Source organism: Dipodomys spectabilis, unplaced genomic scaffold, assembly GCF_019054845.1.
Source record: "Dipodomys spectabilis isolate Male_0828 unplaced genomic scaffold, ASM1905484v1 ptg000188l, whole genome shotgun sequence".
In the NCBI taxonomy this organism is placed as follows: domain Eukaryota; kingdom Metazoa; phylum Chordata; class Mammalia; order Rodentia; family Heteromyidae; genus Dipodomys; species Dipodomys spectabilis.
Window position 1 is genome coordinate 3,362,501 of NW_024870865.1, and position 14,105 is coordinate 3,376,605.

At 57.5% G+C, this 14,105-nt stretch overlaps 2 protein-coding genes across 2 annotated transcripts in view; both read right to left on the reverse strand.

The window, feature by feature from the left end:
- Positions 1-251, reverse strand: part of Masp2 (MBL associated serine protease 2) — a 14,483-nt gene extending 14,232 nt beyond the window's left edge. Inside the window, exons 1-2 of the mRNA XM_042695729.1 lie at positions 198-251; positions 1-122 (exon numbers count right to left, since the gene is read on the reverse strand). The exon at positions 1-122 is cut by the window's left edge and continues 107 nt beyond it. Coding sequence (XP_042551663.1) covers positions 1-122; positions 198-202 — 127 coding nt within the window. The 5' untranslated portion in view covers positions 203-251. The remainder of the gene's footprint in view (positions 123-197) is intronic.
- A 4,777-nt stretch (positions 252-5,028) lies between these two features.
- Positions 5,029-8,488, reverse strand: Srm (spermidine synthase). Its single transcript, XM_042695682.1, has 8 exons — positions 8,227-8,488; positions 7,744-7,864; positions 7,240-7,332; positions 6,314-6,467; positions 5,869-5,952; positions 5,655-5,800; positions 5,422-5,544; positions 5,029-5,315 (listed from the first exon to the last, which is right to left on the reverse strand). Exons 1-8 carry the CDS (start codon positions 8,391-8,393, stop codon positions 5,295-5,297), a joined length of 909 nt encoding a protein of 302 aa, XP_042551616.1. The 5' UTR covers positions 8,394-8,488; the 3' UTR covers positions 5,029-5,294.
- Positions 8,489-14,105: the final 5,617 nt, after the last annotated feature.

Sequence of the window (14,105 nt, forward strand, 5' to 3'; positions counted from 1 at the left end):
GGTCATTGGGGTACGGCCCCGGGAAGCCGGGGGACGCCAGGCGCCCAAACACGGGCTCAGGTGCCTTGGGGTCCGAGGATGCGGCGGTCAGGGCTCCCAGCAGTCCCGCGAGGGCCAGCAGCCTGCGGGAGAGGCCGGGTCAGGGGGGCCGGGTCTGCGGGGGGCCCCCCTGCCCGCCCGCCGTGGGCCCCATCTACCTCATGGCGTCTGAGTCCCGGGCCGCCTCACCTTTGCTCTGTCTGGGTGTCCGGCGCCTGCCCTGCCCCCGCGGACTCCGGCATTCTGGGAAGTGACCCCGTGATGTCTGCTGGCTCCAGTTCCAGGCGAGGAGGCCCCGGCTCACGCAGCGACCCAGCCACACACCCTGCCAGGGTCTGGGCTGGGAAGGAGCCTCAGTGGTAGAGCGCTTGCCTTGCATGCCTGAGGCCCTGGGTTTGAGTCTTCAGCACCATAAGCAGAAAAGGCCAGAAGTGGCGCTGTGGCTCAAGTGGTAGAGTGCTAGCCTTGAGCTGAAGAGCTGAGGGATAGTGCCCAGGCCCAGAGTTCAAGACCCATGACCACCACCAACAACAAAAAACAAAACAAAAACCCTCATCTGAACTCAAATAAAAACCAAACAAGCTGGGCGTCAGTGCTCACACCTGTAATCCTAGCAACTCAGGAGGCTTAGATCTAAGGATTGAGGTTCAAAGCCAGCCCAGACAGGAAAGTCCATGAGACTCATCTCCAATTAACCACCAGAAAACCGGAAGCATCAGCGCTGTGGCTCAAGTGGTAGCATACTTGAAAACAAACAAACAAAAAACAAAACATAGCCAGGTACTGATGGCTCACAGCTGTGATCCTAGCTACTCAGGAGCTGAGATCTGAGGATTGTGATTTGAAGCCAGTTGAGCAGAAAAGTCTGTGAGACTCTTTTTTTTTTCTTTTTCTTTGCCCTTCCTGGGGCTTGAACTCAGGGCGTGGGCACTGTCCCTGAGCTTCTTTTGATCAAGACTAGTGCTCTACCACTTGAGCCACAGTGCCACTCTGGCTTTTTCTATGTATGTGGTGCTGAGGAATGAAACCCAGGGCTTCCTGCATGCTAGGCAAGCGCTCTACCACTAAGCCCCTTCCCAGCTCTCTGTGAGACTCTTATCTCCAATAAATTGCTCCGAAAAAGCTGGAAGTGGCGCTGTGGCTCACGTGGTAGAGCACTTGCCTTGAGCTGAAGAGCTGAGGGACAGCGCCCAGGCCCAGAGTTCAAGCCCCAAGACTCAAAAAAAAAAAAGGGGGCTGGGAAGGTGGCTCAGTGGTAGAGCGCTTGCCTTGCATGCACGAGGCCCTGGGTTCGATTCCTCAGCACCACATAAGCAAAAAGCAAAAAAAAAGCCGGAAGTGGCGCTGTGGCTCAAGTGGTAGAGTGCTAGCCTTGAGGTGAAGAGCTGAGGGACAGCGCCCAGGCAGAGGATCAGGAGTTTGAGACCAGTCAGGGCTACACTGCAAAATCCCGTTTCCAATAATCCCGTGTGTGCAGGAAGGGAGGTTCAGTGGTAGCGGGTGTGAGGTTCAGTGGTAGCGGGTGCGGGTGTGCTTATTCAGAAAGTCCTGGGTTTGATCCCTGGCATCACAGAGTAACAGCTACCGAGCCACTGAGCAAACACGACCTTTGCTTTCCCGAAGAACACGGGTTATTTGTGAGCACAGTGTTGCCATGTGCACGCGCCTGCGCGGTCAGCGGGCTGTGCTCAGAGCCGCTGCAAGGGACGGTTTGTTTCTTTGCAGCAGTGGGGCTCAAACTCAGAGCCCCAAGTTCTCACTTGCTTTTTCTGTATTCAAACCTGGTGCATTGTCACTTGAGCCACATCTCCATTTCCTGATTTTTGGTGGCTAAACATGTCATGGTTTTTTCTGGGCTGTCTTTGGACTGTGGTTCTCAGATCTCAACCTCCTGACTAGCTGGGATTATAGGCATGAACCACAGGCTCCAGCCTAAGAGAAAGTTTGTTTTGCCAGGCCTGGGGCTTGAACTCAGGGCCTGGGCTCTGTCCCTGAGATTTTTTTGCTCAAGGCTAGCGCTCTATCCCTTGAGCCACTTCCAGCTTTTTGCTGGTACTTGGAGGTCAGAGTCTCACGGACGTTCCTGCCTGGGCTGGACCCGCGATCCTCCCATCCCAGCCTCCTGAGGAGGTCCACTGCAGGTGTGGCCAGCGCCCGGCAAGTTCAGAGACTTTTGTGGAAAAGCTTTAGGGAACTGGGGGGAATGTTTGGAGTTCATCAGTGAAGTTTATGGCCAACTAAGGAAATGAAAGCCAACCAACCAAAAGATGTCCTGGGAAAATAAGGCAGGGGACAGGGCGGTGGCTTGTCTGAGCAACAAGCTGGTTGTGCTGTGGGGTAAACAGTGCAAACACTGAACAGCCGGCTGACAGCCCGCCCCCCCCCCCCCCCCCCGCCAGCTGTGCCGCAGAGCCGGGTGCCCTCTGATTGCATGAGTCCTGGCATCATGCCTGCGGGCAGCATGGGGCCCGCGGCCAGCCAGGGACCCCTCCACCCTTGCCTAGGGGCTGCTGAATTTGCCAGAACACTCAGAAATGTGTTTACTGTGTTGGTTTTTTTGGGTAAAGGATTTTAGAAAGGATATTAAGGGCAAAGCAGAGCCCTCATCGCAAGCCCTGGGCTGGATGACTGCTGAACTGAGCTCCAGCAAACCCAGAGGCTTAGCCGGGTGCTGGTGGCTCATGCCTGCAATCCTAGCTACTCAGGAGGCTGAGATCTGAGGATCATGGTTCAAAGCCAGCCCGGGCAGGAAAGTCTGTGAGACTATCTCCAATAAACCACCAGAAAACTGGAAGTGGTGTTGTGGCTCAAGTGATAGAGCGCTCACCTTGAGCTGAAGAGCTGAGAGATAGCGCCCAGGCCGAGTTCAAGCCCTCTGATCGACCAAAAAAAAAAAGGAAAAAAAAGCCAGCCCAGGCAGGAAGGCCATAAGACTCTCTACAAGGGGCTGGGAAGGTGGCTTAGTGGTGGACTGTTTGCCTTGCACGTACAAAGCCCTGGGTTCAACTCGTCCGTGCCACATAAACAGAAGAAGCCGAAGTGTTGCTGTGTTGCTGAGCAAAAGAGGCTCAAGGACAGCGCCCAGGGCCTGAGTTCAAGCCCCAGGACTGGCAAAAAAAAAAAAAAAAAAAATTACAATTAACCAACAAAAAAGGCATTAGTGAATATGAGGCCCTGAGTTCAAGCCACAATCACACACACACACACACCTGGAAGCTTGTTGGGTGAAACACCAAGACCAGCAGCCCCCTTTAAGTGCTTTTCCTGGAGGTCAGGGCTGGTTGCTGACCAGCTGGGCGCCTGCCCAAGCCACCACATTAAGGTAAAACCAGTGGTCACTGGAAGGACTACAAAAGCCACTGGCCAGCCAGGAAGACCCGGGGGCTTTAAGGAGGCCTCAGACAGGACCTGGGAGCCGCGCAGAGGTGGATGGGAGGCGTCACAAGTGCAGTCCTGAAGCATGGCTAATTTGCCAAAAATTAAAACTCTGCTGGGCGCTGGCGGCTCCCGCCTGTCATCCTAGCTACACAGGAGGCTGAGGTTTGAGGCTGGCCCAGGCAGGAAAGGCCGAGACCCTCTATCTCCAATTAAGTGCCAGAAAATTGGAAGTAGAATGCTAGCCTTGCGTGAAAAAGCCCAGGTCCTGAGTTCAAGTCACTTCACCAACAAAAATTGACCTCCCTAGGATTTTCTCCCCCATGTCTCAAACTGGCTTTATGGTGTGTTGGGGACTCAGGTGAACCCTGGTCTGCACCCCACCCCCCCGGATACGACCCATGCTAGGCAGCCTGGTCCTCCACTGTGCCAAAGCTCTTCTCCCCTGCTAGCTCCGTGGACTCTGACGTTCAGCCAGGGTCTTGCCGCCGAGCCCAGGGTGGGCTCAAGCGTTTGATCCTCCTTAAGTCTCCAGAGTGCTGGGATTACAGGTGAGTGTCACCATGCCAGTCTCAACCCTGCTTCTTAATGCTGGCAATGCAGATCAGCAACCTGATTACATATCAGGTTACAGTTTAGTAGGTGGCGCTCTGGCTGCCATCTGTAAGACAAGGTGGCTGGGGAGGGAGTCAGCCCTAGGGCTGGGGGGCGGGAGCATCTCAAGGCATGGGGGATGGAGGCTTAAGTGGATGTGCTGGTCCCCTCTCCCGCCTACAAGCTAGATGACCGCTCCTTTCTGTGGCCATCGCTAGCGCCTCCCTGGTGTGTGGCTGAGGATTACGGTGGGTGGACTCCGTGGTGGACAGCCACACTAGTCTTCCCTGCAGGGATCGCTGGGCCTGCAGCTGGGGCAGGGTCTGAGTGGGGGAGGCAGACTCCTGTGATGCGTTCTAGAGACCAGAGCTGGTGGGGTGGGCGGGCCTGAGACTGAGCCGCTGGCAAAGCTCCCTGCCACCTCGGGCCCAGGCCGGTCGGGGAGGATCCTCGGCACTGCCCAGCTCCCCCAGGGCTTCAAGAGGGGGCTGGAGCCTCCCTGGGCGCCCCTCTCCCACCTCCGAGAGGCACCGGGGCTCAGGAGGCTGCAGGCAGTTCAGCACCTTGGAGAGGGCGCAGGCCGGGGCTCGCGGGCACCCCAACCCCAAGGGCACATGCCTGGATCTGCCCTAGGAGCTCGGGGGCGGGTGCAGGCAGGACTCAGCCCAGGCTTGGATCCAGACCTGGGCTTCCAGCCCAGAAACGGGGTGCGGACTGTGCCACAGTGAGGCCCCAGGGGGTCACCTTGAGTGCCCAGATGCGACCTCCCCCATGCTGTGAGGCCTGCATTCTCTGGAACATTCTGCTGTAGCTAGAGAAGCCACTGGAGGTGGGCCTCCATCCGTCGCGTGTGTAGCCCAGGGCCTGACCTCGCCAACGCTCCAGCGCTGGCCGCGCAGACCCGGGGCTGCTCTGTTCTGTGCTAGGGTCTGAGATCAAGGCCCATGTCACACCTGGAGCCCCCAGAACAGCCCACACCTGGGAGTGTGATCGCGGAGGGCACGGAGCGGACTTCAGAGGCTGTTATAAATACGCGTGTTTGTCGGGGGCGGAGACGGTGCTGTACAGAGCTGGTTGAGGCGCGGGGCCAGACACCACAGACAGACACACAGACGGACACACAGACAGTCCGCCCAGCAGGGCAGGCCAGGCAGCATTCTGGGGCCTGTAACACTTGCTCGGTGGGCGAGAGCCAGCAGGAGGTTTGGTCCGGGCCTGGGGGTGCCCGGCAGCCTGGGGCTCCCCTGTCCAGTCGGGATCCTGGTAGTGCTGTGGTGGCACTGGGTTCAGCTCACGTCGTTCAGGGCCTGTGGGGCGCGAGGGGGGTCAGGGCGGGGCTCGGGCTGAGCGGGGACGGGGGGGGGGGGGGGGGGGGGGCGATGGGCGGGCTGGGGCCCCCTCCCGGCCCCTCACCTTGCGGGCAAACTCGGGCAGCACGAAGGCGGCGCGGTGCACGTCGGCGTTGTAGTACTGCAGCTGCCTCTGCTCCACCTGGGCGGCGGTCAGCTGCTGCACGGGCTCCTGGAAGTTGGTCTTCTGGGGGCCAGGATGGTGGGCATGGGGTCACGGCGCGATGGTCAGGTCCAGGAGGGGTTCTCCTCCCCACCCCACCCCCAGGGGAGCCGTGTGCCCACGCGCATGCTCACCGGGTTCTTGCTGCACAGCATGAAGCCAATCTGGCCGCTGGGGTAGGTGGGGATGGTGCAGTAGGCGTAGGCCACCACCGGGAACAGAGACTTGCAGAACTGCCGCATCTCCTTGATCAGCTCCAGGTGCAGCCACTGGCACTCCCCTGTGAGCACAGTCAGCACGGGCACTCGCGCCCCCCCCCCCCCCCGTCCTGCCCCGCCCCGCGCTCACCCTGACAGCAGAGGATCCCGTCCTCCTTGAGCGCCGTCTTCATGAGCTGGTAGTAGGACTCCTTGAAGAGGCTCTCCGCGGGGCCTGCAGGGCAGACAGGGCTGAGACCAAGCCAGCTGGGACCCCACGGCCGCCCTCGGCCGCAGCCCTAAGCCCCATGATACCATGGGCTCCACAGGCTTCTGGTCAGCACTGCGGCCCCCAGCCCAGGACTGGAGCCCACCCCAGTGCTGGCCGCTCTGGTGCACAGGGGCTGGAGGGGACACTGAGGCCTCAGTGGGCCAATGCCCACCACTCTCTTGTGAATGTAGGGCTAGCAGTGGCCAGTTTCTCTCCTACAGTCCTGAGTGGGGAGGACAAGAGGACGACCGCTGAGGATCAGTCACGGCTCCAGTTTGGGGGAGCAGCACTGGACCGGGGGCGGCTGGAGGGAGGGGCCCCTTACCCATGGGGTCTGAGGAGTCGGTGATGATGACGTCGAAGGCATCTTGGTTCTGTTTCATGAACTCAAAGCCATCACCCACGTGCAGGGTCAGCTTTGAGCTCGAGTAGCCAATGGCCATGCCCGGCAGGAACTTCTTAGAGACTTGGATGACGTCCTGGGGAGGGGGCAGGGGGTGCGAGCCTGGGTCATGGAGTTGGGATCTACCCAGCGGACTCCCACTGTGTCCCCCAGATCTGGGTCTCCCTGAACAAGCCCTCCCCTTCTGAAAGCCGTGTCCGCTGTGTAAAGCAGGGAGAGCTCGGCCGCTCGGGCATTATTTCCTGCTCTCCCTCAATCACGGGGCGCAGACAGCTGTGCTTCCGCTCCTCAGCCTGTAGCTCCTGCTGATTCCTTCCTCCTGCCCACTAAGCCCCAATGGGTCATCTTCTCAAATCTCCTTGAGCCTCGACACCAGCTCCCAGGGCAGGACTCACTCGGCCCAGCACCTCGGACACCTGGGGCAAGGCAGGCGCTCAGCAACCAGCCGGCTGGATGCTAAGGGAGGCAAATGTCCGGGCTGTGGGAGGCACCTGAGCCTCACCTGACACTAACTTGAAAATTAGCTCTAATCGCACTAAGAAGTAAAGGCTGGGTTCAGGCAGGCCTTGGTGTCTCACATCTATAATCGTAGCTTCTCAGGAGGAGGCTGAGATCTAAGGACTGTGGTTCAAAGTCAGCCTGGGCAGAAAAACCCACAAGACTCTTACCACCAAAAAGCACGAAGTGGAGCTGTGGCTCAAGTGGTAGAGCACCAGCCCGAGTGGAAAAGTGAAGAGACAACATCCAGGCCTTGAGTTCAAAGTCCTTTACTACCATCCTGGGTTTGTCAGAAGAGGAAAGAGGTAAATCACCTGGGCCAGCCAGGCCAGGGAGGGTTAGGCGCTCACCTCATCGATCTCGCACTGGACCACGGACTCCACCGAGGGGTGCTTCACCACCTCCCGCAGGACGCCCCCATCGCCTCCCCCGATGATCAGCACCTGGGCAGAGGTGGCAGTCAGTCAGGGCCGAGCGGGTGTGGGTGAGCCCCAGAGCCAGAGCACTGTACACAGAGCTATCTGGAGCCAGGCCGGCTCTGGGATCCTCTGAGCCCCAGGTTCCTGGCTTCCCCCTGAGCGCTGCACCCCCTGCCTCTGCAATCTGGCACGCGAGCCCCCTTTCCCCGGAAGAGCCCCCCTAGGGGTGCTGCTTCAGGCCTGGGTGCGACTGCACTCTCCCCTGGGCCAGGCTAGGCCTGCCCACCCCCTCAGGGGACCGACTCCCCCATTCCTGTGGGCACTTTCTCCGGTGGTCCTCTGGAGAGCTTCCAGGCAGAAACGGGCACACCTGGCCAGTCTGCCCGGCCCCGGCTCCAAGAGCCGGGGCTGCAGGGAGGGCGGGCGGGCGGGTACCTTGCGGGGGTTGGGGTGGCTGCACAGCGGCAGGTTGGCGATCATCTCCTGGTAGGAGAACTCGTCCCGCTCCGTGCACTGGATGACGCCATCGAGCACCAGCACGTTGCCGTAGGTCTTGCTGCGGGCGGAGTGACAGTCGGGGACCCGGGTCCGCGGGACCGAGCCGCGGCCCGCCCCGACTGCGCAGGCTCGCCCCCACCCGCCGGGTGACACGTGGCGGGGACCGGCGGGCCGGGCGAGGGCTGGGAGCGGGGTCCCCGGGGCTGACGTGTCCCGGGCTGACACGTGGGCCGCCGCGCACCCCGGGGCTCCCTCCCGCGCGGGGCCGGGCGCCCAGGGGAGCCGGGCGGGCGGGGCCGGGCCTAGTTCCCGAGAACTTCTGACAGTTCCGCGGGGGGCCGGCGCGGCGCGCGGGGCAGGGCCGGGGGCTGGGCCGCGGCTTGCAGGGCGGCCGGGCGGGCGGCGGGCCGGCGTCGGTACCTGCGGAAAACAAGGATGTCCTGGTACCGCGAGCGCCGGTGGTGGAGCAGCTGCTCCACCTGCAGTGACAGAGCCTGGCCGGGCCACAGGCTGCACGTCTCACGGAACCAGCCTTCGCGGATGGCGGCGGGGCCGGGCGCGGCGGGGCCGTCGGGGCCGGGCTCCATGGCGGGCGGGCGGGCGGCGCGGGCCCGGGACTGCAGGCCGCGCGGAGCCGCAGCACAACGGGACCAGCTCCGCCCGCCGCCCGCGCCGCAACCTAACACGCCTGGGGGCGGGGCCTGCGGGAAGGGGTGGGGCCGCGGTGACCCAATAGCAGAGAGGGATCTGACCCGCGGCGAATCAGCGGCGCGGCCTCGTCGGGCGCTCCACGGCCGCCGGCGCAAAGCGCGGCGCGGATTGGCTGGAGCGTGCCGCCTGTCAGCGGCAGCAGGGTAGTGCGGCCCGCTCCCGGGGCCACGTGGGGCCCGGCGGGGTCGGGGGTCGGGGGCCGGGGCCGCGGGTGGGTTCCGGGGCGGGCGGCGCCTGCGGAAGGAGTTCGCGTCCCTCCAGGGCCCGGCGGCGCGGGGGCGCTGCCGCGGTGGGCGCGGGCCACGGCGCGGATGGGACGTGTCCCGAGTCGCGTCTGCGGATTCGGCTGCGGGCTGGACTTGAACAGGGGGCGCGGCGGGTCGGTCGGGGCCGCCGCGGGCTTTTGATTTGCCGGGTGTCACAGCCGCGACGTGACACGCCGGATTTAGCCGGGGTCTGCGGGACGAGGTGCTAAATTTACCGGCGGCGTCCGGGGCGAGCCGCGCGCATGCATATTCAGAACCGCGGGGACTGGCAGCGCTCCGACAGGCCGGGTCCTGCTCCGGAGCGGTGGGCGGGACCGCCGGGTTCGCAAGAGAATGTCAAGAACTCCTCAGACTCGCATTAAGCATGCTAATTGCCAGACATTAAATGCTAATTGCCCCGTGCGCAATTGGAATGCCAAGGCGGGGAGATGGCACCGGCTGGCGTCGGGCCTGCCCGACACAATGTCGGGACTGTCTCTGACGGGACGCTCTGCAGCCCCCACCTGGAGCGGGAGCTCCGACCCTTGTCTGAAGCCAGGCCCAGGCCCAGTGCGGCTCCTGAGCCTCAAGCCTTGGAGCAGTGCAGCTTGGGCTCTCCGGGCTCCTTTGGAGGGGGAGACAAGCAGAAGCAGGCAATGCGTGGCCAGCCGACAGCCCCCATAGTTATTCAGTGAAGGATCACCGTGACTAAAACGGAGTCACTCCAGGCCTGCCTGCGCCAGCCTGCACTTCCTCTGGGTTAGAGTTGACGGTGGGTTTGTCTGTGCCCTGGGCCAGGAGGCTAAGGCTGTGTCTGGAGATGGCGGGGCCTGCATGATGGCTTGTGTCAGGATGGCAGATGGCCGAGTCCATTCCATTCTCCAGGGTGTGTGTGTGTCTCAAGCACGGAGGGGAAGTGACATCCTTGCCCTCGTGTTGAGCAGCAAGCCCTGGCTTTGCATCCTGGTTAGTGTTAGTGTGCAGGAGATAATGCACATCTTTCAGGTTGAAGAAAACAAGTCTTCTTGCAAGTACAAACAGTCCCCTCAGGAAAGATCACCAGAAGGCACCAGGGACTGGTAGCTCACGGATGTCATCCTAGCTACTCAGGAAGCTGAGATCTGAGGATCACACAGTTCAAAGCCAATCTGGGGAGGAAAAAAAAAAAAAAAAACAACCTACCAAAAAAAAAAAAAACAAAACAAAACAACCCAAACAGATGACATTGAACTGTGGCTCAAGTGGTAAAGCACTAGCTTTGAGCTTAGGGACAGCACCCAGGCCCTGAGTTCAATTCCCAGGACCAGCACCAAAAAACCACCAGCCAAAGCCTCACTGTAGAATTCATTTATTCAGTCAGGGAAGAGAGGGGCAGAGATGGGCGTGGAACAGTCCTCCCTGTCAGAGTGTGCACACGTGACCTGCAGTGGGGGAGGGGGGCAAGCCCCTAAGAAGCGTCCACACAGTAAGGGCTCATATGTGGGCAGGTTGGTTTGGAACTTTTTTTGGTTCTGGGGCTAGAACTCAGGGGCTGGGCACTGTCCTTGAGCTTTCTGCTCAAGGTTAGTACTCTACCATTTTGAGCCACAATTCCACATCCAGGATGGAAAAAAAATAATGTATTCTTTACCTGACTTATAAGTCCTCTGACATCACCTTTATAATAATAAAAAGAAAAATGAAGAAAGTCTCACGTTTTCCTGGCTGGCTCTGAATGGCAATCCTCAGATCTCAGCCTCCTGAGTAGCTAGGATTACAGGTGTGAACCACCAGCACCCAGCTGGTTTAGAACTCTTGATCCTCCAGTCTTTGCCTTTTCACACCTGGCATTGTAAGTGTGAATCATCACCCTGGCTTTTCCTTTTTTTGGTTATTGAGCTTGAACTAAGGACTGTCCCTGAGTTTTGTGCTCAAGATTAGTGCTCTACCACTTTGAGCCACAGCACCACTTCTGGGTTTCTGGTGGTTAATCAGAGATAGTATCGTGGATTTTCCTGTCCAGGCTGGCTTTAGATCTTGATTCTCAGATGTCAGCCTCCTGAGTAGCCACAGGTGCCCAGCTTGGGTAATATTCTTTAAAAGAGGTTAGGCGGGCATTCTCCCAGCTGATTGGAATGAAAATACAATGAACAGCTGGAGCTATGGCAGCTGGCCCATGAAGTGGAAGACCTATGTTCAAGCTGATGGTACAGCAACAAGACAGGAGACAGGAGTCATTATCTTAGCTGGACTAACTGTTTACAAAAGGAGCAAGTATTCTTTTTTTTTTTTTGGTCTGGTCGTGGGGCCTGAACTCTGGGCCTGAGTGCTGTCCCTCAGCTCTTCAGCTCAAGGCTAGCGCTCTACCACTTGAGCCACAGCACCACTTCCGGCTGTTTCCTTTTTGCTTATGTGGTACTGAGGAATCGAACCCAGGGCCTCAGGCAAGCAAGGCAAGCGCTCTACCACTGAGCCACCTTCCCAGCCCCCGCAAGTATTCTTAAAAGTCACAGAGTTTGGCTTTTCTGTCACTTTCAACCAGACTTGTCCTAATACCACCTTACCACCTGTCAGGACAGGGTACTCCTCTGCTGTTCTACCTCACAAGGAATTAGCTCACAGGAAATTTGATTTAGCCTGGGTGTCTTCATTCTCCCTCCTACAGTCAGCCAGCCTTGCCTGGCATGTACTATCCTGGACTCTATCTCCAGTACTGTAATAAGTGAGAAGATATTCTGTGCCTTCATGATTCAATAGTTCACCTCAAGATTAGAATAAAATGGAATTCTAAAGAAATAATCAGGGGGGCTGGGAAGGTGGCTCAGTGGTAGAGCGCTTGCCTTGCATGCATGAGGCTCTGGGTTCGATTCCTCAGCACCACATAAACGAAAAGAAAAAAAAAAGCCGGAAGTGGCACTGTGGCTCAAGTGGTAGAGTGCTAGCCTTGAGCTGAAGAGCTGAGGGACAGCACCCAGGCCCAGAGTTCAGGCCCCACGACCAGATCCAAAAAAAAAAAAATCAGGGCTGGGAAGGTGGCTCAGTGGTAGAGTGCTTGCCTTGCATGCATGAGGCCCTGGGTTCGATTCTTTAGCACCACATAAGCAGAAAAAGCCGGAAGTGGCGCAGTGGCTCAAGTGGTAGAGGGCTAACCTTGAGCTGAAGAGCTGAGGGACAGCGCCCAGGCCCAGAGTTCAGGCCCACAACCGACCAAAAAAAAAAAAAAAAAAAAACCCAAAAAACAAAATAAAACAACAACAACAAAAAACCAAGAAATAATCAGAGACTAGGTCACAGATTTACCTAAAGTTCAGTGGAGGATCATGAATAACAGATGATGCCAACCGTAGTGGCTCACGTCTGTAATCTCAGCCCTCAGGAGGCTAAGGCAGTGGATCATGAATCTGAGCCAGCAGCCTGGACTACATAAGACCTTGCCTCAGGAAAATATGTACCCATTACTGGTACATAAGAAAAAAAGGAAGAAAATTAAGGAAAGGAAACAAAGAAGCCTGAAGTTGGTGTCTTACATCTGTAATCCCAGTTACTCAGGAGGCTGAGATCTGAGGATGGAGGTTCAAAGCCAGCCCACGCAGGAAAGTCTATGTGACTCATCTCCAATTAACTACTGAAAAACTGGAAGTAGAGTTGTGGCTCAAGTGGTAAAACACTAGCAAAAGCTAAGAGATAGGACTCAGGCCTGGAGTTAAAGCCCCTGTACTGGCAAAAAGAAGGTCAAAGGAAATCCATATGCTAAATCACAGGAGTTGAATTAAAATAAATTTTAGAATGATAGAGGTATAAACTTTATTTTGGTATTAGAAAGTTTAACATCTTGTTTTGTGGTGCTAGGAATGGAACCCATGACCTCCTGGGTGCCAGGCTAGTGCTCTGCCATGGAGCCACAGTCCTGGCCCTTCTTTGTTCTCTGGCCAGTCCTGGGGCTTGAACTCAGGGCCTAGGCACTGCCCCTGGGCTTTTGTGCTTAAGGATAGTACTCTATCACTTCAGTCACAACTCTACTTTTGGCTTTTTGTGGTTAGTCGGAGATAAGAGTCTCATGGGATTTCCTGTCTGGGATGATAGCTAGGTTTACAGGTGTGAGACACCTTTTTTTTCCCCCTCCTTTTCAGGCCTGGGCAAATGTCCCTGAGCTAGCACTCTACCACTTGAGCCACAGTGCCACTTCTAAGCCTTTTCTGTTTATGTGGTAATGAGGAATCGAACCCAGGGTTTCATGCATGCTAGACAAGCATGCTACTACTAAGCCACATTCCCAGCCCAACTCCAGTCCTTCTTTAAAATCATCTCTAGATTCATTGCAACAGCTATTATGTAAATAGTTGTGCAGATCCAATCACAACTATTTGGTTGAATCCACACTGTGGAACCAATTATAGTTACATCTCTACACAGTAAAAAGCGTGAAAAAAATACACTGCAGTGGTAAAAGGTTGTCTCCATGTGGATTATGGGTAATTGTTGGTACTTTTCTGTCTCTCCCATTTCTTTTTTTTTTTTGTCAGTCATGGGGCCTGAACTCTGGGCCTGGGCGCTGTCCCTCAGCTCTTCAGCTCAAAGCTAGCGATCTACTACTTGAGCCACAGTGCCAATTCTGGCTTTTTCTGCTTATGTGGTGCTGAGGAATCGAACCCAGGGCCTCATGCATGCAAGGAAAGCGCTCTACCACTGAGCCACCTTCCCAGCCCCCAGCTCCCATTTCTTACAATGAGGATGTAGCAGCCTGCCACTGAGCATATCCCCAGGCCCCAAAGTTTTTTTTCTTTTTTTCTGGCCAGTCCTGGGGCTTGAACTCAGGGCCTGGCCACTGTCCCTGAGTTTTTTTTTTGCTCAAGGCTAGCGCTCTACCACTTGAGCCACAGTGCCATTTCTGGTCTTTTCTGTTTATGTGGTACTGAGGAACTGAACCCAGGGCTTCAAGTGTTAGGCAAGCACTCTACCACTAAGCCACGTTCCCAGCCCCCAAAGGTTTTCTCCTGGATTATTTTCCCAGTCAGAGTGGTGGTACACTTCTGTAATTCCAGCGGCAGGAGATAAAGGCAGGAGGATTCAGATTTCAAGGCCAGCCTGGGATATATTGAGATAGTCTCAAAAGAAAAGCGTGAGATGAAGGAGTAGAGACAAGCCCTCAGGGACCATGGCTGTGCCCCAGGCATGCAGTTCCTCTTCCCAGCAGCCCCGTTACCCCACGGCCCCCACACAAGATGTACCTCACTGTGGGCCACAGGACGTTCCCCCTTGCACCTCCTTGAGCAGGCCCGGGCTCTCTCTAGCACCCCGCATCCCACGGTGCAAACACCTCAGATACAGGGCAGGACTGCTGCGGTGGCAGCAAAGCAAAGCCAG